Source organism: Rattus norvegicus, chromosome 4 (assembly GCF_021556685.1).
Source record: "Rattus norvegicus strain SHRSP/BbbUtx chromosome 4, alternate assembly SHRSP_T2T, whole genome shotgun sequence".
In the NCBI taxonomy this organism is placed as follows: Eukaryota; Metazoa; Chordata; class Mammalia; order Rodentia; family Muridae; genus Rattus; species Rattus norvegicus.
The window spans coordinates 15,716,333-15,740,865 of NC_141537.1; the positions used below are offsets into that span (position 1 = coordinate 15,716,333).

The following is a 24,533-nucleotide window of genomic DNA, read 5'->3' on the forward strand; positions in this document are numbered from 1 at the left end:
AGATACCAGGTATCGAAGTTAAATCAGGAACAGATAAACCAGTTAAACAACCCCATAACTCCTAAGGAAATAGAAGCAGTCATTAAAGGTCTCCCAACCAAAAAGAGCCCAGGTCCAGACGGGTTTAGTGCAGAATTCTATCAAACCTTCATAGAAGACCTCATACCAATATTATCCAAACTATTCCACAAAATTGAAACAGATGGAGCCCTACCGAATTCCTTCTACGAAGCCACAATTACTCTTATACCTAAACCACACAAAGACCCAACAAAGAAAGAGAACTTCAGACCAATTTCCCTTATGAATATCGAGGCAAAAATACTCAATAAAATTCTGGCAAACCGAATTCAAGAGCACATCAAAACAATCATCCACCATGATCAAGTAGGCTTCATCCCAGGCATGCAGGGATGGTTTAATATACGGAAAACCATCAACGTGATCCATTACATAAACAAACTGAAAGAACAGAACCACATGATCATTTCATTAGATGCTGAGAAAGCATTTGACAAAATTCAACACCCCTTCATGATAAAAGTCCTGGAAAGAATAGGAATTCAAGGCCCATACCTGAACATAGTAAAAGCCATATACAGCAAACCAGTTGCTAACATTAAACTAAATGGAGAGAAACTTGAAGCAATCCCACTAAAATCAGGGACTAGACAAGGCTGCCCACTCTCTCCCTACTTATTCAATATAGTTCTTGAAGTTCTAGCCAGAGCAATCAGACAACAAAAGGAGATCAAGTGGATACAGATCGGAAAAGAAGAGGTCAAAATATCACTATTTGCAGATGACATGATAGTATATTTAAGTGATCCCAAAAGTTCCACCAGAGAACTACTAAAGCTGATAAACAACTTCAGCAAAGTGGCTGGGTATAAAATTAACTCAAATAAATCAGTTGCCTTCCTCTATACAAAAGAGAAACAAGCCGAGAAAGAAATGAGAGAAACGACACCCTTCATAATAGACCCAAATAATGTAAAGTACCTCGGTGTGACTTTAACCAAGCAAGTAAAAGATCTGTACAATAAGAACTTCAAGACACTGAGGAAAGAAATTGAAGAAGACCTCAGAAGATGGAAAGATCTCCCATGCTCATGGATTGGCAGGATTAATATAGTAAAAATGGCCATTTTACCAAAAGCAATCTACAGATTCAATGCAATCCCCATCAAAATACCAATCCAATTCTTCAAAGAGTTAGACAGAACAATTTGCAAATTCATCTGGAATAACAAAAAACCCAGGATAGCTAAAGCTATCCTCAACAATAAAAGGACTTCAGGGGGAATCACTATCCCTGAACTCAAGCAGTATTACAGAGCAATAGTGATAAAAACTGCATGGTATTGGTACAGAGACAGACAGATAGACCAATGGAATAGAATTGAAGACCCAGAAATGAACCCACACACCTATGGTCACTTGATTTTTGACAAAGGAGCCAAAACCATCCAATGGAAAAAAGATAGCATTTTCAGCAAATGGTGCTGGTTCAACTGGAGGGCAACATGTAGAAGAATGCAAATCGATCCATGCTTATCACCCTGTACAAAGCTTAAGTCCAAGTGGATCAAGGACCTCCACATCAAACCAGACACACTCAAACTAATAGAAGAAAAACTAGGGAAGCATCTGGAACACATAGGCACTGGAAAAAATTTCCTGAACAAAACACCAATGGCTTATGCTCTAAGATCAAGAATCGACAAATGGGATCTCATAAAACTGCAAAGCTTCTGTAAGGCAAAGGACACTGTGGTTAGGACAAAACGGCAACCAACAGATTGGGAAAAGATCTTTACCAATCCTACAACAGATAGAGGCCTTATATCCAAAATATACAAAGAACTCAAGAAGTTAGACCGCAGGGAAACAAATAACCCTATTAAAAAATGGGGTTCAGAGCTAAACAAAGAATTCACAGCCGAGGAATGCCGAATGGCTGAGAAACACCTAAAGAAATGTTCAACATCTTTAGTCATAAGGGAAATGCAAATCAAAACAACCCTGAGATTTCACCTCACACCAGTGAGAATGGCTAAGATCAAAAACTCAGGTGACAGCAGATGCTGGCGAGGATGTGGAGAAAGAGGAACACTCCTCCATTGTTGGTGGGATTGCAGACTGGTAAAACCATTCTGGAAATCAGTCTGGAGGTTCCTCAGAAAATTGGACATTGAACTGCCTGAGGATCCAGCTATACCTCTCTTGGGCATATACCCAAAAGATGCCTCAACATATAAAAGAGACACGTGCTCCACTATGTTCATCGCAGCCTTATTTATAATAGCCAGAAGCTGGAAAGAACCCAGATGCCCTTCAACAGAGGAATGGATACAGAAAATGTGGTACATCTACACAATGGAATATTACTCAGCTATCAAAAACAACGAGTTTATGAAATTCGTAGGCAAATGGTTGGAACTGGAAAATATCATCCTGACTGAGCTAACCCAATCACAGAAAGACATACATGGTATGCACTCATTGATAAGTGGCTATTAGCCCAAATGCTTGAATTACCCTAGATCCCTAGAACAAACGAAACTCAAGATGGAGGATCAAAATGTGAATGCTTCACTCCTTCTTTAAATGAGGAAAAAGAATACCCTTGGCAGGGAAGGGAGAGGCAAAGATTAAAACAGAGACTGAAGGAACACCCATTCAGAGCCTGCCCCACATGTGGCCCATACATATACAGCCACCCAATTAGACAAGATGGATGAAGCAAAGAAGTGCAGACCGACAGGAGCCGGATGTAGATCGCTCCTGAGAGACACAGCCAGAATACAGCAAATACATAGGCGAATGCCAGCAGCAAACCACTGAACTGAGAATAGGTCCCCTGTTGAAGGAATCAGAGAAAGAACTGGAAGAGCTTGAAGGGGCTCGAGACCCCAAAAGTACAACAATGCCAAGCAACCAGAGCTTCCAGGGACTAAGCCACTACCTAAAGACTATACATGGACTGACCCTGGACTCTGACCCCATAGGTAGCAATGAATATCCTAGTAAGAGCACCAGTGGAAGGGGAAGCCCTGGGTCCTGCTAAGACTGAACCCCCAGTGAACTAGTCTATGGGGGGAGGGCGGCAATGGGGGGAGGGTTGGGAGGGGAACACCCATAAGGAAGGGGAGGGGGGAGGGGGATGTTTGCCCGGAAACCGGGAAAGGGAATAACACTCGAAATGTATATAAGAAATACTCAAGTTAAAAAAAAAAAAGACAGACAGTACAGAAGGAAGAGAGTACAGTACAGGAGTACAGTAGAGATTGTAAAGAGCAGTGCAGTAGAGTTGACAGGGAGAGTAGAAGCAGCACAGACAGGGAGAAGGCAGTTTTACCAGGAGAATTTCACAGAGACAGATTGAAGAAAGAACAACCTAGACACAGGTAAAGACAGAACAAGCCGGAGAATAAGGAGTCAGACAATTAGAATTGGTTTAAGGCCTAGCAGAACAACTCAGAGGATGAAAGAAAAGCCTGATTGAATAAGTCAGCTTGGAGAGGAGTTTGAGCCAGGACAGCTGAGTTGAGCAAGCCAGTCAGAGCTCAGAAAGAAATAGGAAGGGTGAGCTTATTCAGCAGCAAATCTCAGAGGCTAAAGCCATTCTAGGCCTGGATTAGATTGCATGGAGGCCAGAAGCTTGCAGGACTAGACCTTAAGTTTGAAGACAGAGGTAGTAAGCCTCTGAGATGATACTTACATCCGGTGAATAAAAGTTTCCAGTGGGTTCTTATCTATTTAATTACTGGAAACACTACGATTGATTAGCCAATATTGAATGTTCATACGAGTCATGCCACCATAAAATTCATTTTGCCTGTGCTGACTAGGATGGTGTCAGGCCATTGACCATTATGGACACTGTTTGGTCTATGCTGCCCATTAAGGTAACTACAATCAATTTGCCTTTGGTGATTCAGTTCTGTCACCTGGTCCTATTAAACCCATGGTATTTAATTCATCCAACTGAGCAGCAATTTCTCCTACCCTAAGGTCTAGAATAAGAAAAAGTGACATCAAAGTTCTTCAAATGTGCTGGTGCCTCTCTCAGTACCTTGGGTTTCATAGCATCAGGTTTGCACACGTAGCCACTCTAGCATTACACTTTACTTGAGCCTTAAAATTTCTCCCTCAACACCAAGCCAAGGGTTATCAGGCATCTTTAACTTCTTTTTAGTAAGCCTACTTTGGGAAAATGCTTCATCTAACCATTCAAACAAACTTTTGACACCCTTTTCAATTTTGTGATAACCACTCAGTGGGTTCATATCAATAACTAGTTTTATTTCCTTCCTCCATGGTTATCCCATACCCTTAAAATGCATTCCCACACGTTTCCCCCAGACTTCTGCTGAAATGGATCAGCAAATTCATTAAGCTCCTTAGTAGTGCAGCACAGTTCCTCTCATACTGCACTTTCTATCACTCTTCTAGGAGTCTGATTTGCCTTGAGTCTTGTTATAGTTCTAGAGGCACCTATTGGTAGGCCCTAAGGGCTATTAGTATTGTCTTGCCTGGCATCTTCTTTGGAGAAATTCACTGCTGGCTTAGTAGATAATGATGGATTAATTTCCTCAAAGGTGGAAAAGGCAATATTAGGACGTCTGTGTGGAAAGTACAACGTCTGCTGAGGGTAGAGACAGTGTGAGAATCTGAGACGTCAAAGTTCTCCACTTCAGTACGGTCCTCCCACACTTCCCTATCCTGTCACATGATCCCATTCTATACCAACTAATGTCCTTATTTTAAACCAGGACACCTTCCAAGCCTGGGACTTCCATTTCCCCTGTAATTCAGCCAGCCCTATAATGAAGGCTTCCATTTGATTTTACACAACTTGAGCTCTGGAGAGGAGAATTTCTTCCAGGTCACACACAGAGTCCTTTAGACTGTTCACGTACATCTGGAGCCTGTCAATTTCATCATTGAGTCCATTGTTGTCCATTGTTGAGATGCTAGATGGTTAAATATTTTTCATTACAGTGATCATTCTTTTTCTCTGTCAGTTTATCCAGAGATGCTAAAAGAAAACTGGCCAGCAGCATCATTTCCCTTGTTTTTCCACAAATTGTTAAAAATGCTGATACACAGAGTCATGAAATCTGTTTCCTCTCACAATAGGAGAGTCAAGATAACCAAGTGCATTTGCCTCCCCACGTTTGTAGAATATTCCACACGAAGAGCTTTCAGTACTCTTTGAGCCCCCAGGACAGGATTCAATGACTGGAGGTGTTGCAAATTGGAATGCCTATTCCAGACACTTTAAAAATGTATCCTTATAATTCTGTCGCTTTAGAACCACTTCTGGTACCAAAATCTAGAAGCTGTGCTCAAAGTAAAGTGAATTTTCCCACCTCAAACGATCTGGATTAGAAGTAGGTCTTCCCACTTCGAAGGATTTAATTAGGAAACAAAAAAAATCTCTCACAGGTGTCCCCAGCCATTTGGTTTCAGCTATTTCCAGATGCAGTCAAGTTGACAACCGAGAATAGCCAAGAAGAACCCTGACACATGACACATGAGTTTCATGTAAAGCAGAAGCTACACTGTGAAGTGTGTGTGTGTGGTAGGGGGTGGAGGGGAGGGAAGCGCTGAGCTTTTTGAAACCAGAGAAAAGACTGTTGATTTGAGAGTTACTGAAACTAGCAACCATATATATTTCCAAAATTTATTTTACTCTGCAGAAAAGCTCTGTGGTTTGTATTTCTATTGCCATGTGACCAAGTTCATTAAATTCAATCTCTTTTCTCTTCATCTTCTTACACACTTTGTAAGTAAACATGGGTGATAAATATTTTGAAAAGGAATATGCTTCTAGTTTATTGGAAAAGGAGAACAATTTGGATTTTAGAAATTATTATTTTATATTTAGTAGTTTGCGGAGAGTAACAGACATTCTTCTCTGCAAGAAGCTATAGAGTTCAATTTATAGGAATTGTGTTAGATGACCTGGGAAGTTTATATCTGTTAAAGTGTGGAGATGAGTGTGTGCCCAGTCTAGGATGTGTCCAGGACAGGAAGGTACTAGAACACCTTTCCTGCTCAGTAGCTGTTGCATATGCATACAGTGTTACTGCCTGGAATACTATCTTTGGTTGTTAAATTTAAAATGAATTCTACCTACAGAAACAAGAGGTGTTGACAATTTCCTAAGTTTTAGTTCTTTAAGTAGTTTTAAGAAAACTAACGCAAGTCTAAAAAGACATATGGAAAAGTAACATTAAAAGTAGTTTGTAAACTGAGCCCCTCCCAATGTCCTGTCCAGTCAATATATGTAATAGGGTCAATTAAAGGGGAAAAATAATAATCTGGAGAAACTACACATTTTCCCTAAGGCCTCTATCTTTCTCCCCATTTTTCTCGGGCTCCAGAGGCAGCTGCTGGGCGCTGAAGTTGTTGTCACATCAGCACCTTTAAGGATCCAGACAGCAGAGCCAGAGGCACAGCTCCCCAGCTTTTATTTCATCACCACTCTAGCCTTCTTTGCCACAAGTCTCCCTGGAACTGACTTTTCCCACCATGGTTTCTGCTCCTTTATGGAACTAGCCGTGGTAGTGGACACTGTAGGGTTTGAAGATGTCTTGAGTTTCTTGAGAACCTAAACATTCTCATTAAGAAATTCATTCTATTGATCCAACATTTTAATTGAGTTGAGTGGACTTTTCCCTTCAGGGCTGGATGCAGACATACTCAGAACTGGAATCACACCCTACTGTACAAGCGTTAACACATCAGGGTTGACAGTTGAACCATCGGCAACTACTACTGTAATTTGTTTTTAATAAGTACACATAACTGAATTATAAATTCTTCAAAATATGAGATAATAAAGTACTGAAACAGCTATTTAGGGGTGCATGTGCACACATGTGTGCTTGTGTGTATGTGTGAATGTCTGTGTACGTATATATAAGGGTTTGTGTGTGTATGTGCATGTAATGCGTTTATGTGAGTCTATATGTGTATGTGTGTGGGCTTGAGTATATATATATATATATATGTAAGAGTATGTATGTGTGAGTATGTATGTATGTAAGTGTTATGTCAGGATATGCATGTGTATGTACGTGTGTGAGTGAGAGAGGGAAAGTGTATCTGTTATTAGAAAAATCAATCCTTTTTGAGCTGCTGACCGATGTTTCCATTTATTTGAGGTCAGGATAGAAATACAAACCAGAACATGCTAGAACATGGGAAAGTTAATGCCATGGTTTAGTGTGTTTCTGATTTTTTAAAAATCATGAATTAATTGAGGAAGTATAAAGTCCCAATTCTGTAAAGACACGGTTTCTTACCATTTAAAAGAAAATTGTGTCTTTTCTGCTCAGGAGGCCAGTCAGCGAAATATGAATTACTTGAAAAGGTAGACTTAATGCTTTAAAATTACATTGCATCTAAATCTAAAGTCCAAAATTGATATATTGTATACAATACAAGAATAGAATAGAAATTATGAAACTAGAATATTCAAAGTTTTTGAGTGAAAAATGACAAGGAAAGGTACCTCAGGAATATATAAAATGAAGCGGAAAAGAATCACTAGAGAACGCTAACAGAGGAAATTATGTTCCATTAACAGGGGAGGAGAGCTGCCTTAATTAATAAATTCCTTCCTTTACTTTAATAACGGTAGAATGAGATAACGTGAGGAATAGTCCTCATGGCTGTGAAGTTGTGTGTGCTTTGTGATTTTTGAAATGTAATGAATCTGAGAGACATTTATCACACAGGAACAAGTCCCCTGAATCCTCAACAAACTTCAAGGTGATAACAGTTAATACACAGACTGGAAATATCCAAGAGCCATAGCGAGATATGAAATAAGACAAGATTTGCACTTGTAATACATCTTAAAGCTTGCCTTTAAAATTTTGGGGAAAATCAGAACAGTATTGTTTGAAACACGACCTCAACTCCTGGTGCTTCAAGGGCTGTGAGACAGAGGTGGTGGCTCTTTATTCGGTCTTCACTTTGGTAATATGGAGGGCTTCTCTTTAAGGTCAAAATCGAATTGAGGTATTTTTTGATGAGGACAAGAAGAAAAGGGCATAGTGCTTAGGCAAGCGTTCTCTAGAGAAGCCCCTCTTCTGAGAGAAAGGTGAGCACTCAGCTGTGAGTGCGTAGAGCCATGGCTGAGGACAAAGCAGACTCCAAGAGTCAGGAAGCACAAGGCACACAAACAGACAGATAAACATCAGGATGGAGAGAGCAAATACCTTTGGTTTAGGAACACTTTAGACTCTGAGCAACTCTGGAGTTCTGCTGACTCTTGTCCTGCATTTTCCAGTCATGTATCAAATCTCTCTCATATATACAAATTGCAACGCCCCCGACCTGTCTCCTCCCTGCCCCCTCCCTGCCCCCTCCCCGCCCCCTCCCCTCCCCCACTGCCCTGCTGAGAAGTCCAAAAACACTTCACAGGAGCTGAGGAAAGTTCTTGAAAACAATGAATCCATGTGAGAGCCAGAAGAGGTCTTATACAGGCATTGCTTTCACATTGACTGAAAAGTGAGTCTGCCTTGGTATAAAAGGATGGTTCCGAAGGCTGTCCCAATTCTACATGCTTACAGTGTGCGAGAGCTCACTGCTTGTGGTTCAGAACCAAGTCTGAAGTAGCCCTCTTGTTGACTTGCGGTCACATCTGGATACCTAAGTACTTTATCTTAGGGCAGTTTGAACTTCCATGTAATCTTTTAAAGATAGAATGTCCTTTATAAGTGGAATTATACTTTGATACAGTCCTAGAATTTTACCCATTTCCCTTTTCGAACCCTGCCAGGCAACGGGGAGACAAAACCAAGTGTAGCATTTGGGACCAAACCATAAAATTAAGTCATGTCAGGAAACCAAAACAAAAGGGGATAAAAAAAAAACAGAGAAAGATCTGAGTGCATACACAAACCACAGCCTCTGTGAACTCACATAAAACTAGGCAGGGGAGAGGCGCTGTGGCCGTTTCAGAGTGGGGCATTATTCACAGGAAAACAGCGAGATTCACTGCGGAGGACATCATTCTTCCGAGACTGACAGGGCCTCATTCACAGCACCAGGACTGATGGGGCATGCACAGCCAACTTGCCAAGCGGCACAGCACTGGGACGCAGGTCCCCAACGGTGAACTGAGATCATCGCTGAGGACACTCAGAGATCACATAAGGGACACTCTGTTTGCTCTCTGGGAGATGCAGTTCATCTGCACTAATTGCAGGCTTGGGAGCCTGGAAAAGGCAGCTCTGTGCCCACATACTGTATTCCCTTTGTTGGGAAGCTCTCATGAGCTGCTCCTCCAGGCATTGTGTGTGTGTGTGTGTGTGTGTGTGTGTGTGTGTGTGTGTGTTAACAGAGCGACTGAACTGCTTTTAAAGTCTATGTGCACTTCTAATTCTTTGCCCTGGACTGACTCATAGCTGACGAGAGAAAGCTATCAGGGAATAGTGAATCACTATAGCAAGTAACGTATGTGAAAAAAGAAAGTCCAAGAAATCCATCTACTAAAGTTTCTGGGAATTCACGTTTCTGAAGAATCTGACCACTGGAAAGAATGACATCTACTTGTCTATTTATTTTGGTATTTTCAACGTCCGGGTGCTTTGGCGCTTTCATCTCTAAAAGTATGTATTTTAAAATAGACTTGCGTGCACTTGCCTTTATCTTTTGAAAGACTAGAAGACAAAGCCAGATGTAGTGGCCACGTCTAGGACCCTAGCACAAGGCAGTCGAGACAAATGCCCTCACGGTTTGAAGCTCTCCTGGGACCCGCAGTGAGTGCCAGGGCAGTCTGGGCTACACAGTGATAAACCAAACAAATATGCCAAGCAACAACAAAACAAAGAAACAATAATAGCATAGGTTTAAATTTGGAAAACGCTGTTTGTGAAGACACCAAGTGATATAAAACGAGAATGAAAGACTACAGTGCCCGTTTGGTTGTCTGTAGATGGTTGTGGCAGCTGAATAAAGCACCAAGACTCAGACCTTGACGTATTTAAAGACAGATGCTGTAATGACGGTTTTGGCTGTCAACTTGATTGTTTTAAGAAGCACTAGGATGTATCTATGGGTAAAATATAGTCCGAGTCTTAAAATTATATTCTGTAGGTCTATAAACAATAAGCCTAATTTGGATGCTTATAAACTTTAACAAAACAAACAATTTTTTTGTTTGCAAATTTAGGATTTTGAATAAACACTCCAAAATTGGAGTTAATAATGTGAATATGGGAATTATATTCTAAGGGGTGAGAGGAATGTAGTGTGACAGTGGGGGTCCTTGCCTAGCTTGTATGAGGGCTTACACATATACTCCTTGTACCTCAAGAAACTAACAGCAACAAAGAATCATATCTTTTCTATTCTATGTGACATCACAATCTTCTCTTTGTAAACACAACTGTGTGTGTACACCCCACCACACACATACTCAAACTTAGAACAATACACTTTATATTATAAAAGACTAGAAAAATGTACATGCTATAAACAAACACAGGGAAATATGTCTTAAAGATGTGAAAATGTAACCAGCAGCTGCTTATCTCGTAAAGACTGTGAAAGACTGACCTGGTGTTATGACGACGCCATTTCCGTTGACCACAGGCCTTTCTTCCTCCTCCTCCTCCGGTGGCTCTATACTTGCTTTCTCCATGTTGGTCACAGACTTATTTCTTTTCCGCTTCCCCTCAGCACTTGGAGTAGCTCCCGGGAGTATCTGATCTGTTACATTTAATAATAATGGTGCTGGTTCAGCTGGAGGCTTTGGAGTGCCGTAATAGTTGTCTGCAACAGATATCCAAAGAGTCTATGGTCAAATCTTTCTCCCACAGGTGGGTGGGTGGTGTTTCAAGAGCCAAAATTATATACATTTGTATTCTATTCATCTACCAATTCACACATTTCACATATGTGGCTTTGGAAGCACATATTACATATCTTTATTTCTATCTTACTGTGCTTTAATGGGTAAGATCAAGGCCCCGTGCTAATTAGCATCTTTGTGTGTTTTAATGTGTAGGATGATGTCACAGGTGAGGCAGGTACAGGATAGAAGGAGGCCTGTCATTGGAGGAGAAGGAAGGATGGGCGGGAGAGAAGTTTGAAGGAAGAGGAAGAGACTAGGGGAGAGAGGAGGAGACAGGGTGGAGGAGAGGGGCTGAGAAGCCGTGGCAGGACAAGATGGCAGGTGATGTTAAGATTCTGCTCTGTGTATTTACAGGTTGTTATTAATGTTCTCAAGGGATGGATGGTACTGGGCTTTGTGTGTTTAAGTGGGCAATTATATCTTACCAATTGGATCTAAGATTATTGTGTTGTGTGTTCTTTTATGTGAGGGTTTGAGTGTAGGAAAGTGTGCGGCTGGGATGTGTTTCCGCCAAGATAATCTAGCAGATATCAGGGCACCACGGTACAGAGGTAGAGGGGTAAAAGACACTGTTACTCTATTATTTTTATATTTATACAACAACATTAATGTATTGAGCTTCCAAGTTAGAAACTACACATTGCTTTCGGATGGCATGTAATTGATTTCAAATCATTTTAAGCCAGCTTCATACTAAGTCTTCAAATCTATTTAAGCCTTTTAAAAGAGAATGTTAATCATGGAGAGTAAAGGCAAACTTTGGGTTTGTTCTAATTTTCACATCTCACATCATTCTGCAAGGGCAAAGGACACTGTTTGTCTCTTGAGGAGGACTCTGGCTATTGTCCTGCCTAGCTGCCTCCAGGCCAGGTCCACGGTTCCCTTAGCTGCAGAAAGTAAGATGCTCCTCTCATTCCCATTAAGGTTATCATTGCCCAGTTCTCAGAGCTCCAGTATCTGGGCTGTGAGATAATTCTCCTTCCTCCTCAGTCAGTGAGATTTCATTATTTGTGTGAAGCCTAGAACACACTTATTTTTTAACATGTTACTTAATATTCATATGTGAGTTTCATGTGCTTGGATCATATCCACACCCAATTTTCACCTCTTAAAATCATACTTATTTCTATAGTAAAAAGGTGGCATATAAGGGGCATGTGATAAATGTCTGTTGAATAATTCAAGTACACGTTTGCCTCTGCATGTTCAAGAGAAATTATTTTATTTAGAATGTTCAAAATTGTGATTAGCAAAGAACATAGGTGTTAATTTGAGAAATTGCTTTCAAATTTTAGCTACATTTTCACACACATGTTGGTGTGTGTGGTTAACGGAGTAATTGTTCTGGAATCAGTTATCAAAGTCTTTATTGGTATTGACTGTGCATCAAAGCGCTCCTTTGCATGTTTGAGAAACTGTGATGAGTGCAGTAAGAGTTTATCTTATAAGATGCTCAATGACCTGCTATAGAAGATCAAAATTGACATCAAACACGTAAGCATTGTAATGGAACATGAACCAAATTCTGTAAGGAGACAAGAAAGGGAGTACAGCCACCTATCTGCATAGGTTACTGAAATCATCTAGGAAAGCACCCTAATGTGAAGAAACAGCTCTTAAAGTCAAAGACACAGTGTCTAGTAGGATTGGGGTCCTGTGTCTGCTTGGGAAGGGAGAATTCAGGAAATTTCACCGAGCTCATCCCACACCACCGCAGAGCTGTGAGAAGCTGCGGGACACAGCTCTGGGGATGAGTGTAGAACACAGTTGGAGCCAGCTCTGGACCCAGGCCTGCAAGGAGGCCTGGGCATCTGACTCTCAGGCTCTTGGGCATCCAAGCACCCATGGTATGCCAGGAAGAGCTGAGAACTGAGTGGGGACCCACAGGGCTGGACATAGCCTGAGGCTGAGGGGGAAAAGAGAGCAGATGATCCAGGTGGTTCCACTTGGAGAGTCTTCTGCTGGATGGGGTGGTGGGCTTGGAATTGGTGGCAGCCACGGCTGGGAGCTGGGAGCGCAGGGAGGCCTTCTGTGAGAGATTAGGCAGCAGCTCCTTAGGTGAAGGGCTTCTCTATGGCTCCCCATGGAGGATCCCATGAAAAGAGGCAGTCTATGGTGGCAGGTGGATGAGTAAAACCGTACCCCACTTCTCAGAGTGAGCCTGAGATTAAACACCTTTTGCATGGAAGAGTGTCTGGGAAGGAAAGGCTATTGGCTAAGCCTCCGGGCCTTTAGGTCCTCATTATAATGAAGATCTGTCTTGACCTATGTGACAAACTGCCTCTGAGGGAAAGAAGTTCAGACTCTGCTCAGCGCCTTTGATTTGCCCACATCTAGGGAAGTCACGTAGCAGAGCTGCCATTGGCTGAGCATCCCCACGGAGGTGGGGGGTGGGGAGGTAGTGTGAGAGGTGAGTGAGCAGAGGCCATGGCAGAAAAAAGGCCTGTTTTACTTTGATTTCAGAAGAGGGATCTGGCGATGACTGAACTTGGCTGTCAACTCAAAACAATTATAAGTTGACTCACAGATCAGGGTGAGGTGATTGGCAGGTGAACAACTGAAGGGACCCAACCTCGATGTGGGTCTTTCTGATCAGCAAGCTCAGGGCTCAGGTAAACAACAGTGGGAGGAAAGAAGGAGCCGGAAGTACACACTGCTCCGGGTTTGCCTAGGGAGTTCCCATATGGCCGCTCCTGTCACGTGCAGATCTGCTTCCGGTGCTTCAGACCGTCAACCCCACAGATTGCTCCTAAGGCTTCTGGGATTCGAAACTCCTCGTTTGGAAGCTTTCAACTTCTTGGACTCATCAGCTATTGGCTTTCCAGATCCCCAGCCTGTACATTATATAGCAGCTGCTTTAGCCAATCGAATAGCTCCTCTCTTACAGCTATGTAAATGTTTCTGCTGGCTCAATTCCTTTAGGGAACTCGACCGCAAAGGCAGAGCCCTTTCTTCACCCTATCTTCTCTCTGTGCTCTGCACAGACAGTAAGGCAGATATAACAAATGCTTTCTCTACAAGTTGTCCTTAAGATAAAGCTGGTGCGAATGGAGAGGAGCTTCGTAAACTGTAAAAATGCATTGGTTTTAATAGGGCTGGAGCCCTAGGCTGGGATGAATTGTGAGGATGCTGTGAAGGGCAACCATGCCGATCATGCTGTCCTGCTTACTCATACACACTCAGACAATTCAGAAAAGGTGCTTTCTTAAGTGCTTCTTCTACATGGGGGACTCTTGAAACAGGCGTCTGAGAGGATGACATACATGATGTTAGGGGTTAAGGCTGATTTGCAGCATTTCAACTAAATGAAAACTTTAGAGAGGCTCGACTAAAAATAGTAGATGTATGTACTCAATAAACTTGTATTTCAGCATTCTTAATGGCAAGCGAAATTCTAAGCACCTTCTGGGAAATTTCAATATATACTTATCAACTAGACGCAATGCCAAAATGGGAGGAAGCTCTTGCCTAGCTCACTGAACAATATGATTTTATATGGTGTCTGCTATAATGGACGCTCTTAGATATATACAGTACTAAGAAAACATATTTGGCTTCAGAATTTTTTTTCTGTGTATCTTTAAGTTATATTCATAGGCAAATCGCTTCTTAGTAATTAGAAATAAATGCATAGACAGGCTAAAATATTAAACACTAGATCTCACTGAATTTATATTATTAAATAATTACATCTATTGGCGTGGTGGTATGATTGTAAATTACATAGCAACATTCTTCCGTTACTGGTCTTATGAAATTTTATGTGAGTTTAAATGCTCACGAGCTTATGGATGTGGAACCATTAGTTAAGGTGTTAAGATTCTCATTGTTAGAAAAATACCAGCTTGCAAAAGGTAACAAAATAATCTTCACACTTTACCACACTAGACAGATAACATTCATGGAGAAGAACATATACACCAAGCCGGGAGTTTTATTGTATTGCTTAAGAGGAACCTAGACTAATAGTGAGGATCGTCTGGACAGCTGTGGAGCTAAGCCACTGAAATGACTCTATAATAAGTTCATAAAATCCATATGCAATGAAAAAAAGAGCCTTTGAGAAAACAAAGCACTATGTCTTCAGAAAAAAATTAAGCAATTATGCTTAATCCAATTAAGAACAATTCAGGATTATTCTGCTACAAATGAAGGGCCTTTATGAATATTACCAGTGTTAAGAGAACCTCTACTCCCAAAGCGCAAATAAACCCCTCAAAATATGACATAGTTTCCGGTGAAATAAATTTAACATTGAATTCTGTGCCCCCCAAGCCTGCCTCTTTAGATGCTTAGTTTGGTCTGGTTAAAATGACTAGTCACAGAGGCAACTACACACTGGGCACAGTGCTGTGAGTGCCTTGGCTGTCTCTGCCATCAGAAGGCTGAGGAGGAGGACTGCTTGGGCCAATAAGTTCAAGACCAGTACGGGTAACATGATGAGATTTATGTCTTAAAAGAAACATTTTTTTTATAAAACAACTACAACCACCTTAACTATAATTCTTGGCAAGACCGCCAGTACAGTTTCTAGAGCTGGACACTTTCTGCCTATGAATTCTTCATTCAAATGTGCGTCATGATGACTTATTCGTAGTGTGATTGCGGAGATCAATGGTAATATTTGTCATAATGAAATAGCACGTATCAGTGTAAACTGTGGAGATCTGGTCGGTACTCGGCATCCATTTACCTTGAACATCTATGAGGCTCTAAGAAATGCATGGTTCCCTGCCCGTTATATATAAAGGAAGCAGTAAAGCTATACCTGCTTAATTTCAGAATTTTACAACTATTCTATTTTGTCACTATGACAAGAATACTTCATGTCCTTTAGCAGGAAAAGAGTCGTGAAGCAATTTTTTTTCAAAGCCAAGGTTGGTGAGCAGAGTATCTACTCCAAAGGAGAAAGGCAAGTTTGCTTTTATTTCTTCTCTCACCTAAAATTAAGTGTGTGTACACTCTGGGAAAAGGATACGGGGGACACCAGCTATCCGGGCCGCTAGTCAGTGGCAGTCTTTGTGAAGAATGCTCTCCACAGCAGCCATCTAAATGAACTGTGAAAGCAAGTCCCCTAATTTGCTATGATCACAAAGTGTTATGTACAATCGTTCCCTTGATTCTGCCCCACACGAATATCTGTAAATTTGCATAGTCTTATTTAATCAATGGCTGGAAAATAAATGTGACAATTGTGTAAGGAAATCAATTGATTTCTCATCTAAACATTTATGTATCAATACTGTTTTAACCTGTAAAAATGTGGGTGCAAAAGAGTGAAATGAGATAAAATGGGAATTAAAGGGTCAGAATATAAAATGCCAACAATGTGCTTATTTCATTAAATATTTACTGAATGCCCATGGACGCTTGGCAGCTTCAGCTCATTTTTTTACAAAGACAGTAGGGCAGAGACACACTACCTGGTTGGGAACTCAACTGGATTCTAGAAGGGTTTGCAAAGCCGAGCCCTAATCCACTATGGCCAGATCCATTCTGCAATCATCCAGATGAGAGGAAAATAGCTTTCTCAGTAACAGGCCAATACCCGAGGAGCACCACAGAATGTTTGCCTTTTCTGCATCTGACAAGACAACCTTTTGACAGAGCCCTTAGTCTGATGATGTTAAGTGAAGGTTGCCATCTTTTTTTTTGTTTTTTCACAACATCTTACTGGTAAGGCCAGTGTGGGAAAAGAAACAAGAAACCAGTTCATCTCATGCTGTTCTGGCGTAATAGTAGTAGAAACCAGGATGCTCCTTGCTGGAAGCAGCACACTTGCTACGCTGTTAAATTCTGCTGTTAGAAGCCCAGAAGCACAGTGAACACCCAGAAGCACTTTTCCTAACATTCCTCACTACATAAATCACGCACCGTGATCGAAACATAATTTGGTTAATTTTTCACTTTAAATTGTAGATTGGGGTGTCAATTTCATTGTTGCAGTACTCGGAGTATATAATAACATGTAGCATTTGCATAAAAATGTAGATCAAGGAACTCAAGTAGAGGTCAAATTTATGAATTTTCTATTTTTTCCTTCAAGATACCTCATACATTAGTCTACACACACACACACACACACACACACACACACACACACACATTGCTCTATATCCTCAGTGTTTTCCTTCCAGTTTTGCTAACCAGAGAAAACCAATTTTGAATGATGGCTCACTAGAAGAAATCTGGACCCCTACAGGGACTAAAGCACCATCCACAGCACTAGTCAGACCACCACTAGGATCCACTGGACTGGAGGACCAGCCTCTGTGAAGGGGATCAGTTGTTAGGGAACCCATCTCAGTTTTACAAATGGAAAACTAGATTGATAATTGGCTTTCTCAATGGTGTCTGGATGATTTGTCTCTGATACTAAACAAGGAGGTTCATACTTGCAGGTTCGAATATGAAAAAGCCCGCCCAAGCATAATAAACAATTATTCTAATTCACACCAGAAACTTGGATTTTCACAACTGGTTATGGATACAAACTTAAAACTTCAAGACATGCTTACCATAAGCTAGTAATGAAGACTGGGTTAAAAGTTGTACCCAGATCAGCAAAAGTTATGTCAGGAACAGGAAGAATTACAGTCATATGGCTACAGTCAGCAAGTAAGGAGAGCTACAGTACCAGCATAGTCAAGTTCCCTAATTGTATAACGTACTAGAAAGTGAGTCAATAAGGCTCACTTCAGAATGCCTTTTAGGGGAATGTTGGGGGCGAGGGATGGGGTAAGGGGGATTGAAGGGGAGGGGCTTATAGACAGGAAGGGGGAGGGGCTAGGGGACTTATAGACAGGAAACTGGGAAAGGGAATAATACTTGAAATGTAAATAAGAAATACTCGATTTAAAAAAACAAACAAAGAAAGAAAGGCTACATAACCATTGTATTCGCCCTGTCTGCAGGAACCAAGCTGTGCCTGAATGGGGTATGAAACTATCCATTTTTGGTTGCGGTTTTGATATCTAGGTAGTCCTAGATATTATTGCTAGTCACAAAAACAGAAATATAGATGTGGGAGGATAAAAGTATATTTGTATAAAATAAATATGAAAGTATCTCTAAAGAAAAAGTCTGACTTCGTGGTATTCCACTAATTTTGGCATGTTTTGTTTTCATTTTTCACTCAGTTCCAGAATTGACAATGTTCCTCTCTTAATTCCCTCAGTAGCGTCTTGCTAACCGGTTCGAATTTGTGTCTGTTCTGCATTTCTGTTGTTGAAAGCTTTAGTCCTTGTGGTCAGTCGTATGTTATTTCAACTTGTCTTAAACTGGCCGAGACTTGCTTTATGTTCTCATATATAATTGGTTTTGGAGAATACGTATGAAGAAATTGTGCTCTTTTATATTTAGATGGAATGTCCTATAGATGTTTGTTAGATCCATTTGACATATGATACGTATTTGTTGCATAAATGTTTAAACTGTTAAAAAATGCCCTTTAAAAACTATCTTTGAAGTTACAAACTATCTCATGTTCAGATTTGGGACTGAAAAAAATCTACCATATCATTTTCTAACCATGTGACATATAGGCAGCAGGGAATTAAATGAGGGTCGTTTCTCTTAAACATCTTTCTTCCACATGTTACAAATGGGAATAGCATTCAAAATAGTATATTATGACCAGTACCAAAACAATTTTGAAAACTCTGCATCGAGTACACGTGACTACAGAAAATCTGAACATGCTGCTTTACATCTAGACTCAAATTGTTCTGTGAAATAATTCATAATCCCAGTACATGGATGTCAAGTAAGAATTGCATAATTCTGGATCCGTACTAGCATACGTGTGGTGCCATGCATTCTGAAGCCCAGCTTGGCCTTTTACCGCCCTCTGAACTGTGCATACATCATGCAGACCTAAGGACTCAGTGGCTTCTTGTAATGCACATGCATGTGTTTATGTCAGTCCATGGGAACAAATACTTGTTACATTTACCAGATAGACAGCTCCAGACAGCCTAGGGTGACAGTTCATTCATGTAGAGGATATCAGATACTATTTCCTTTGTGGAAGCTTTTCTTTTGGTAATATAAAAAATTTAAGAAAATTTCATAAGTGAGGCACATGACATAACAAAGAAATTGTGACAGAAAAGCCTCGAATAATGAAAAGAAGTCAGGAATGCAAGTACAATGCCACATGTACATCTTTCGAGAGAAATCACTTGAATTTTTACAATTATATGGAGAAGCAAAAGCACAGTTCCCAGGCATTTTCTACTGAAATGATATTAAACCACTTATAAGAATATTTTGTAAAAAAAAGTGATCCAGATATGAGATATGCATATAATTTAAAATTAAGGTATTTTCATTGCAAAATGCTCAAATGTGAAAATAATTTTACTAATTTACATTATCTAGTAATTATCAAGACAGCATTTCAACATGTAATAATAGTTATTTTTTAAACATTATTTATTTATGTATATGAGTACACTGTAGCTGTCTTCAGACACACCAGAAGAGGGCATCGGATCCCATTACAGATGGTTGTGAGCCACCATGTGGTTGCTGGGAATTGAACTCAGGACCTCTGGAAGAGCAGTCAGTGCTCTTAACCGCTGAGCCATCTCTCCAGCCCCCTAATACGAAGCTATTAAAGCCACTGTTTACCTTTTCCATACTGTGTATCTAAAACACAGTGTAAAGTTTATACTATCATCACTTTGTGGATTCAGTGTCTACGTTCAAAAGCTGGCCTGGTGTCTACAATGCAGTCCTGGAAACTCCCATCACTGAAAAACGAAACAGGCTCCACGTTATTACTCGAGAAACCCAGTTTTCTTAGGAGCAGTGACTTGCCAATCAGGATTTTGAAAGGTCTCGTCAAGCTAAGTCCCAAATCGTGACAATGATCTCAGGTGATGCTACACCAGTGGAACCTTCTCCAGTTGCTTTGCTGTCTGGAGAACATGTAAAACCACACGAAATAGAAGATGTGCTTTCCTTGGCGAAACTCTTGTGTCCTACTTCTTGGCCATCAATTTTACCTCAACTTAAAGTTTTCCCTTTTAAATTTAATAGCAGGATGTAGGTGACACTGCGAATACAAAACCTGAAAGAGTGTTTCAAACAATAATCTTCACATGCACATGACCCGACTCTGTTTATAAATGGGACTAACAGATGTTCTTTATAACTGATTTGTAACTCACGTTGCTGACTCTCACAAGTAGCCCTCCTTCCTGTCGTGGATGAGGTCAATGGTGCGCCCTGACTTCAGCCTCCACAGGGAAGGGTAAGAGTGTCCAGCAGAAGCAGAGCTTCATCCGAGCCTCCCATTTGTCTTCTAGACTCACACCTCACACTCTCCTCAGACAACAATGCTGTTCTTTCTTCCCTTTATTTCTTTTTCAGCTTGTGCCTCACCCAGCCTAGGTTGACCATAAACTTGCTTTACCACAAAGGCTGGCCTTGAACATGAAATCTTACTTTCTCTACTTCCCGAGTACTGAGATGTCAGGAGTAAGTCGACATTGCTGGTTAAATTTTTCATTTTCTGTCTGATTTTAGATATTATGTTACCTTCTTCTGTGCTTTGCTAAATTACAACTTTAGCACTCTGACCTCAATTTAAATTAGCATATCAATGAGTACAAAACAGTTCCATAATACTTCAATTTCAACAGCATTACTAACTCTACTCGCAAAGGTTGATCACTGAATTTGGAAAGCAGCTAGTCAAAAACTGGTGAATTATACTTCTCAGAAGAGCTCTTGGCGGTTTCAAATCATCGTGGGTGTGTTTGTTAGACAGAGAAGAAGTGGCAATTACTTCCGGGAACATAAGCAGGATATCTGGAAATATTTTTGTCAAACAGCATTGAGAATGAAATAGTTTATAATTTCAATTAATAACAATTTTACATGCAAATGTTTTAAGTAGAGCCCTATTCATCCATATTATTGAAGATATTTTCTCATGGCTAGTGGGTTGATGAGTAAAAGAAATTGCTTCTATAGCCACGCTGCACAAATAAGAAAGTAGAAACAAAATTTCAGTGAAATAGTAATGGAATTTTTAACCAGTCTTAGCAGATTTCAGAATTAATTATCTTAATTACATGTCTGTCTTCAAAAATTGTTAGAGGAACTGGATATTTCTAGAACAATATTACATTTCCTATGCAACATTTATGGTCTGTCACGTGTTCACCTCTCTGTGGTGCCATTAGCTGTAATAGTAACACATTAGGAGACCACCCAGGCTTCATTTTGTCATTCATAACATCAATCCCTGGGGGGGGCATTTTTCATTAGTTGTATGTAGATGGTTGGTTAATGACTAAAGAAATCTGTCAAATATTAAATCTCTAATCTTCGGCTGGTAATAAAAGTTTCAGAAACAATAAAAACGAATGTTACTTTTGCTTGTGGAATGGAGATGTTCTGTAGTTTGGCATAAGAGAAAGAGTTCTGTGTATTTCTTTATGTATGTTCATGTCTATGTCCACATCTATGTCTATTTGTCTGTCTGTCTGCCTGCTTGCCTGTTTATGAGAATATTGTGGGAGCGTTTCTACTACTAGCATCCTGAATGACCTTAGTTGCCACATTAAATTGCTCTGAACTTCAGTTCTCTGATTTGTGAAATTAAAGACTGAGTTCTGTCCCAAAATACTTCCATTTCTGAAATTCTGTAATGAAAAAATAAATAATGTAATGGGAACAGTTATATTTGCCTCCATGTCAAAAAGAATAAAACAAGCCAAACGCAAAAATTTCAATTACTTTAGAACCTCGAATCATAGACTCCCTTAAGATAAATATAGATAACTGATTTGAATCCATCTTTTACTTCTCTGCACATTCCCTTCTCCGAAACTGGGTGTGGGTTAAGGCTTTCTATTTTCATCACAAGGCTTTCATTTGCATGCATCTTTGTGGGTGAGCTAGAACGTTCCAAAGTCTATCCCCCCAACATACCATTACTTTCTTGAAGGCCACACTGAAAAATTTCAAGTTTATATTTTTGTAAATGTGCCACTTGAAATTCTCTCCATGTTTTTAGAGAGACATGTCCACTGTGACCACCTGTGATCTCTCTTTAACCACAAGGTGTAGCTAAACTGAGCAGCAATTTACAGGGAGGAAATATTACTTATGTACAATAACAAAAGAAAAAAAAAACCACAAGTGACCCTAAAAAAAAGGAAACCATGAGGTTTTAGAATCTACACAAAGGCTTTTCCTCCATGATCCTTCACAAACCTGCACCAATATACATACTGTCTATGAAAATCAATCTCATAATAAGGAAAATGCTATCAGCACTAATAAAATTTTATGTTGTATAAACCAGTAACCAACTATCAACACTTCAAAGATATATATTTTATGTAGATATACCAGGCTCTACTACATAACTTCTTACTAGTATTTTCCCTTTTATACCATTCCTATCATTTTATAATAAAGGCCTAAGAATGAATTTTTCATTACAAAAAAATAATTGAGTTCATGTGTAGAAGAAGAACTATGTAGGTCAAAACAATGAACAAACAAACAAGGCAGAGGAATTGGAATGAGCTCGATGTTAGAGTACTTGCCTTGTCCATGTAAAGACACTGGATTTGAGAAACTTTTTGAATAAACAGAAAATAAAGAGAATAATTAGGAGAAGGAAGTTGTTCATATCCCTTGTTTTAAGGTTGAAAAATTCTATTAGGATCCTGAGGTAAATACTGTCCCACAGCAACACCTAATCTTGGTGTTTACACTTGGTGTTTGCACTACAACAACATAATAGCCACACGTTATATCTGGCTTTGAAAAGCTTGACATTTGGCTCGTTTGAATATAGATGACTTATAAGTTTGACATTGATGCTAAATGTTAAAATTTAATCCACAGGAAAGAAGCAAAACACTGAGTAATAAGTTTTGCAATGAGAATAAGTCAAAATGATGCTTCCAGGTACACAATATTGTAATTTAAAACTTCTTTTACAGTAAAAACTACAAGAGTCTAGTAGCATGGGATTATATCTATAATTAGTAAAAGTAGATGGAAATAAAGATAAAAATCAGTGTAAACGCCTAGGACAGCACTGGACATGATAGCAATAATCTTCTTAGTGAGATGAAAGTTCAAATGACACCAGGGGTAGTGAGCCCCTCCCTGGTTGACCCAGTCAATGGAAACTGAATGAGGTCCCCTTTGAGATGAAGGATATTAGTGAAATAATGATGAAAGTGGTTATTCTGATCAAATCACGTGGTTATAGTTTGAGAACACCAAGAAGAGTCTTAAGAGGCTTAAGAAGTCATGAAAGTGAATTGCTGCCAAGCAAGACTAATCATAAAGGGCCTTGGTTCGTGTCACAAAAGTCCTTATTTCTGCATCAATTCAAGAGAATTGTGCTAGATATAGCAACCTTGTTAGGCAGCTGTTTACTGTGAAGTCATGAAACACATCTTTCCATATGTTCCAGGATTTTAGAATGCTTTTAACAAGCAATCTGATGTTATTCTGATATGTTTTCCTTTGTAACTGAATTAGCATTTTCCCCTCACAGCTTGTAGTATTTATTCGTCTGCATTTTTGTTACATTGACTACAAAATTTGTGGAGAAGCTCAATTTTGGTTATGTATATATTGGGTTTTAAATGCCCTTTTTATTTAGATGCTCATTTCTTTCTCTAGGGCTTAGGAACTTTTCAGCTGCAACTGCACGGAATGGATATTCTATGAGTTTAGTTCTGATCTCGGCCCCGTGGTCCCATTGAACTAAAGGTTTGGTGCCTTTATTATATCATAGGTCTATTGACAATGACTTCATGAAATTCATGGGCAAATGAATGAAACTAGAAAATATCATCCTGTGTGAGGTAACCCCAGACATTCAATAATAAGTGGATATTAGCCCCAAAGTTCACAGTGCCCATAATACAACCCACAGACCATATGGATCATAGAAGGAAGGAAGACCCCCTGTGGATGCTTCAGTCTTGCTTTGAGGGGGAAACAATCGTGGGAGGTGGAGGGAAAGGGGGACTGGGAAGGGAGAAAGGAGGGAGAGGAAAAAAGGGTGGCAGAATCAGGGTCTGGAAGAGACGTGAGAGAGGTACAGAGGGTCAGGAAATCGAACAAAAATATATAGCAGGGGGATAAGAAACTGGGGCTAGTCACCGGAGGGTCCTAGACACCAGGGAAACGTGAGGTTCCCAGGATCTAACAGGGATGACTTTAGCCGAAATGCAGAGAGAAGTGGGTAACAGAACCTGTGGAGACCACCTCCAGTAGATAGGCACAGCTCCTGGTGGAGAAATGGGGCCACCAACCTATCTTAAAGTTTTTAAGCCAGAAATGTTCCTGTTCAAAGAGAGAACAGGGACAAAAAAATGGAACAGAGCCTGAAGGAAGCGCTAATAAGGGACTGCCCCACCTGAAGGAAGGGCCAACTGGGGACTGCCTTACCTAAGGTTCCATCATATCTGCAGACACCAAACCTAACACTGTTGTTGTGGTCAAGAGGCCCTTGCTGACAAGAACCTCGCATGGCAGGCATGGGAGGTCCAGCCAGCCACTGACCGATGCAGATAGGGATGCTTGGAACCAACCATCAGACTGAGCTCAGGGAACCTGGTGGGGGAACTGGCAGAAGGATTGGAGGAGAGAGGGGGATTGC

The 24,533-nt window shown here is 40.3% G+C and overlaps 1 protein-coding gene across 14 annotated transcripts in view; it reads right to left on the minus strand.

Moving 5' to 3' along the window:
- The window catches only part of Magi2 (membrane associated guanylate kinase, WW and PDZ domain containing 2), a 1,487,762-nt gene that overhangs the window by 485,941 nt on the left and 977,288 nt on the right, over nucleotides 1-24,533 (minus strand). For all 14 annotated transcript variants that reach the window (NM_053621.2, XM_087655501.1, XM_087655502.1 and 11 more), the window contains 1 exon segment: nucleotides 10,585-10,800. In NM_053621.2, coding sequence (NP_446073.2) covers nucleotides 10,585-10,800 — 216 coding nt within the window.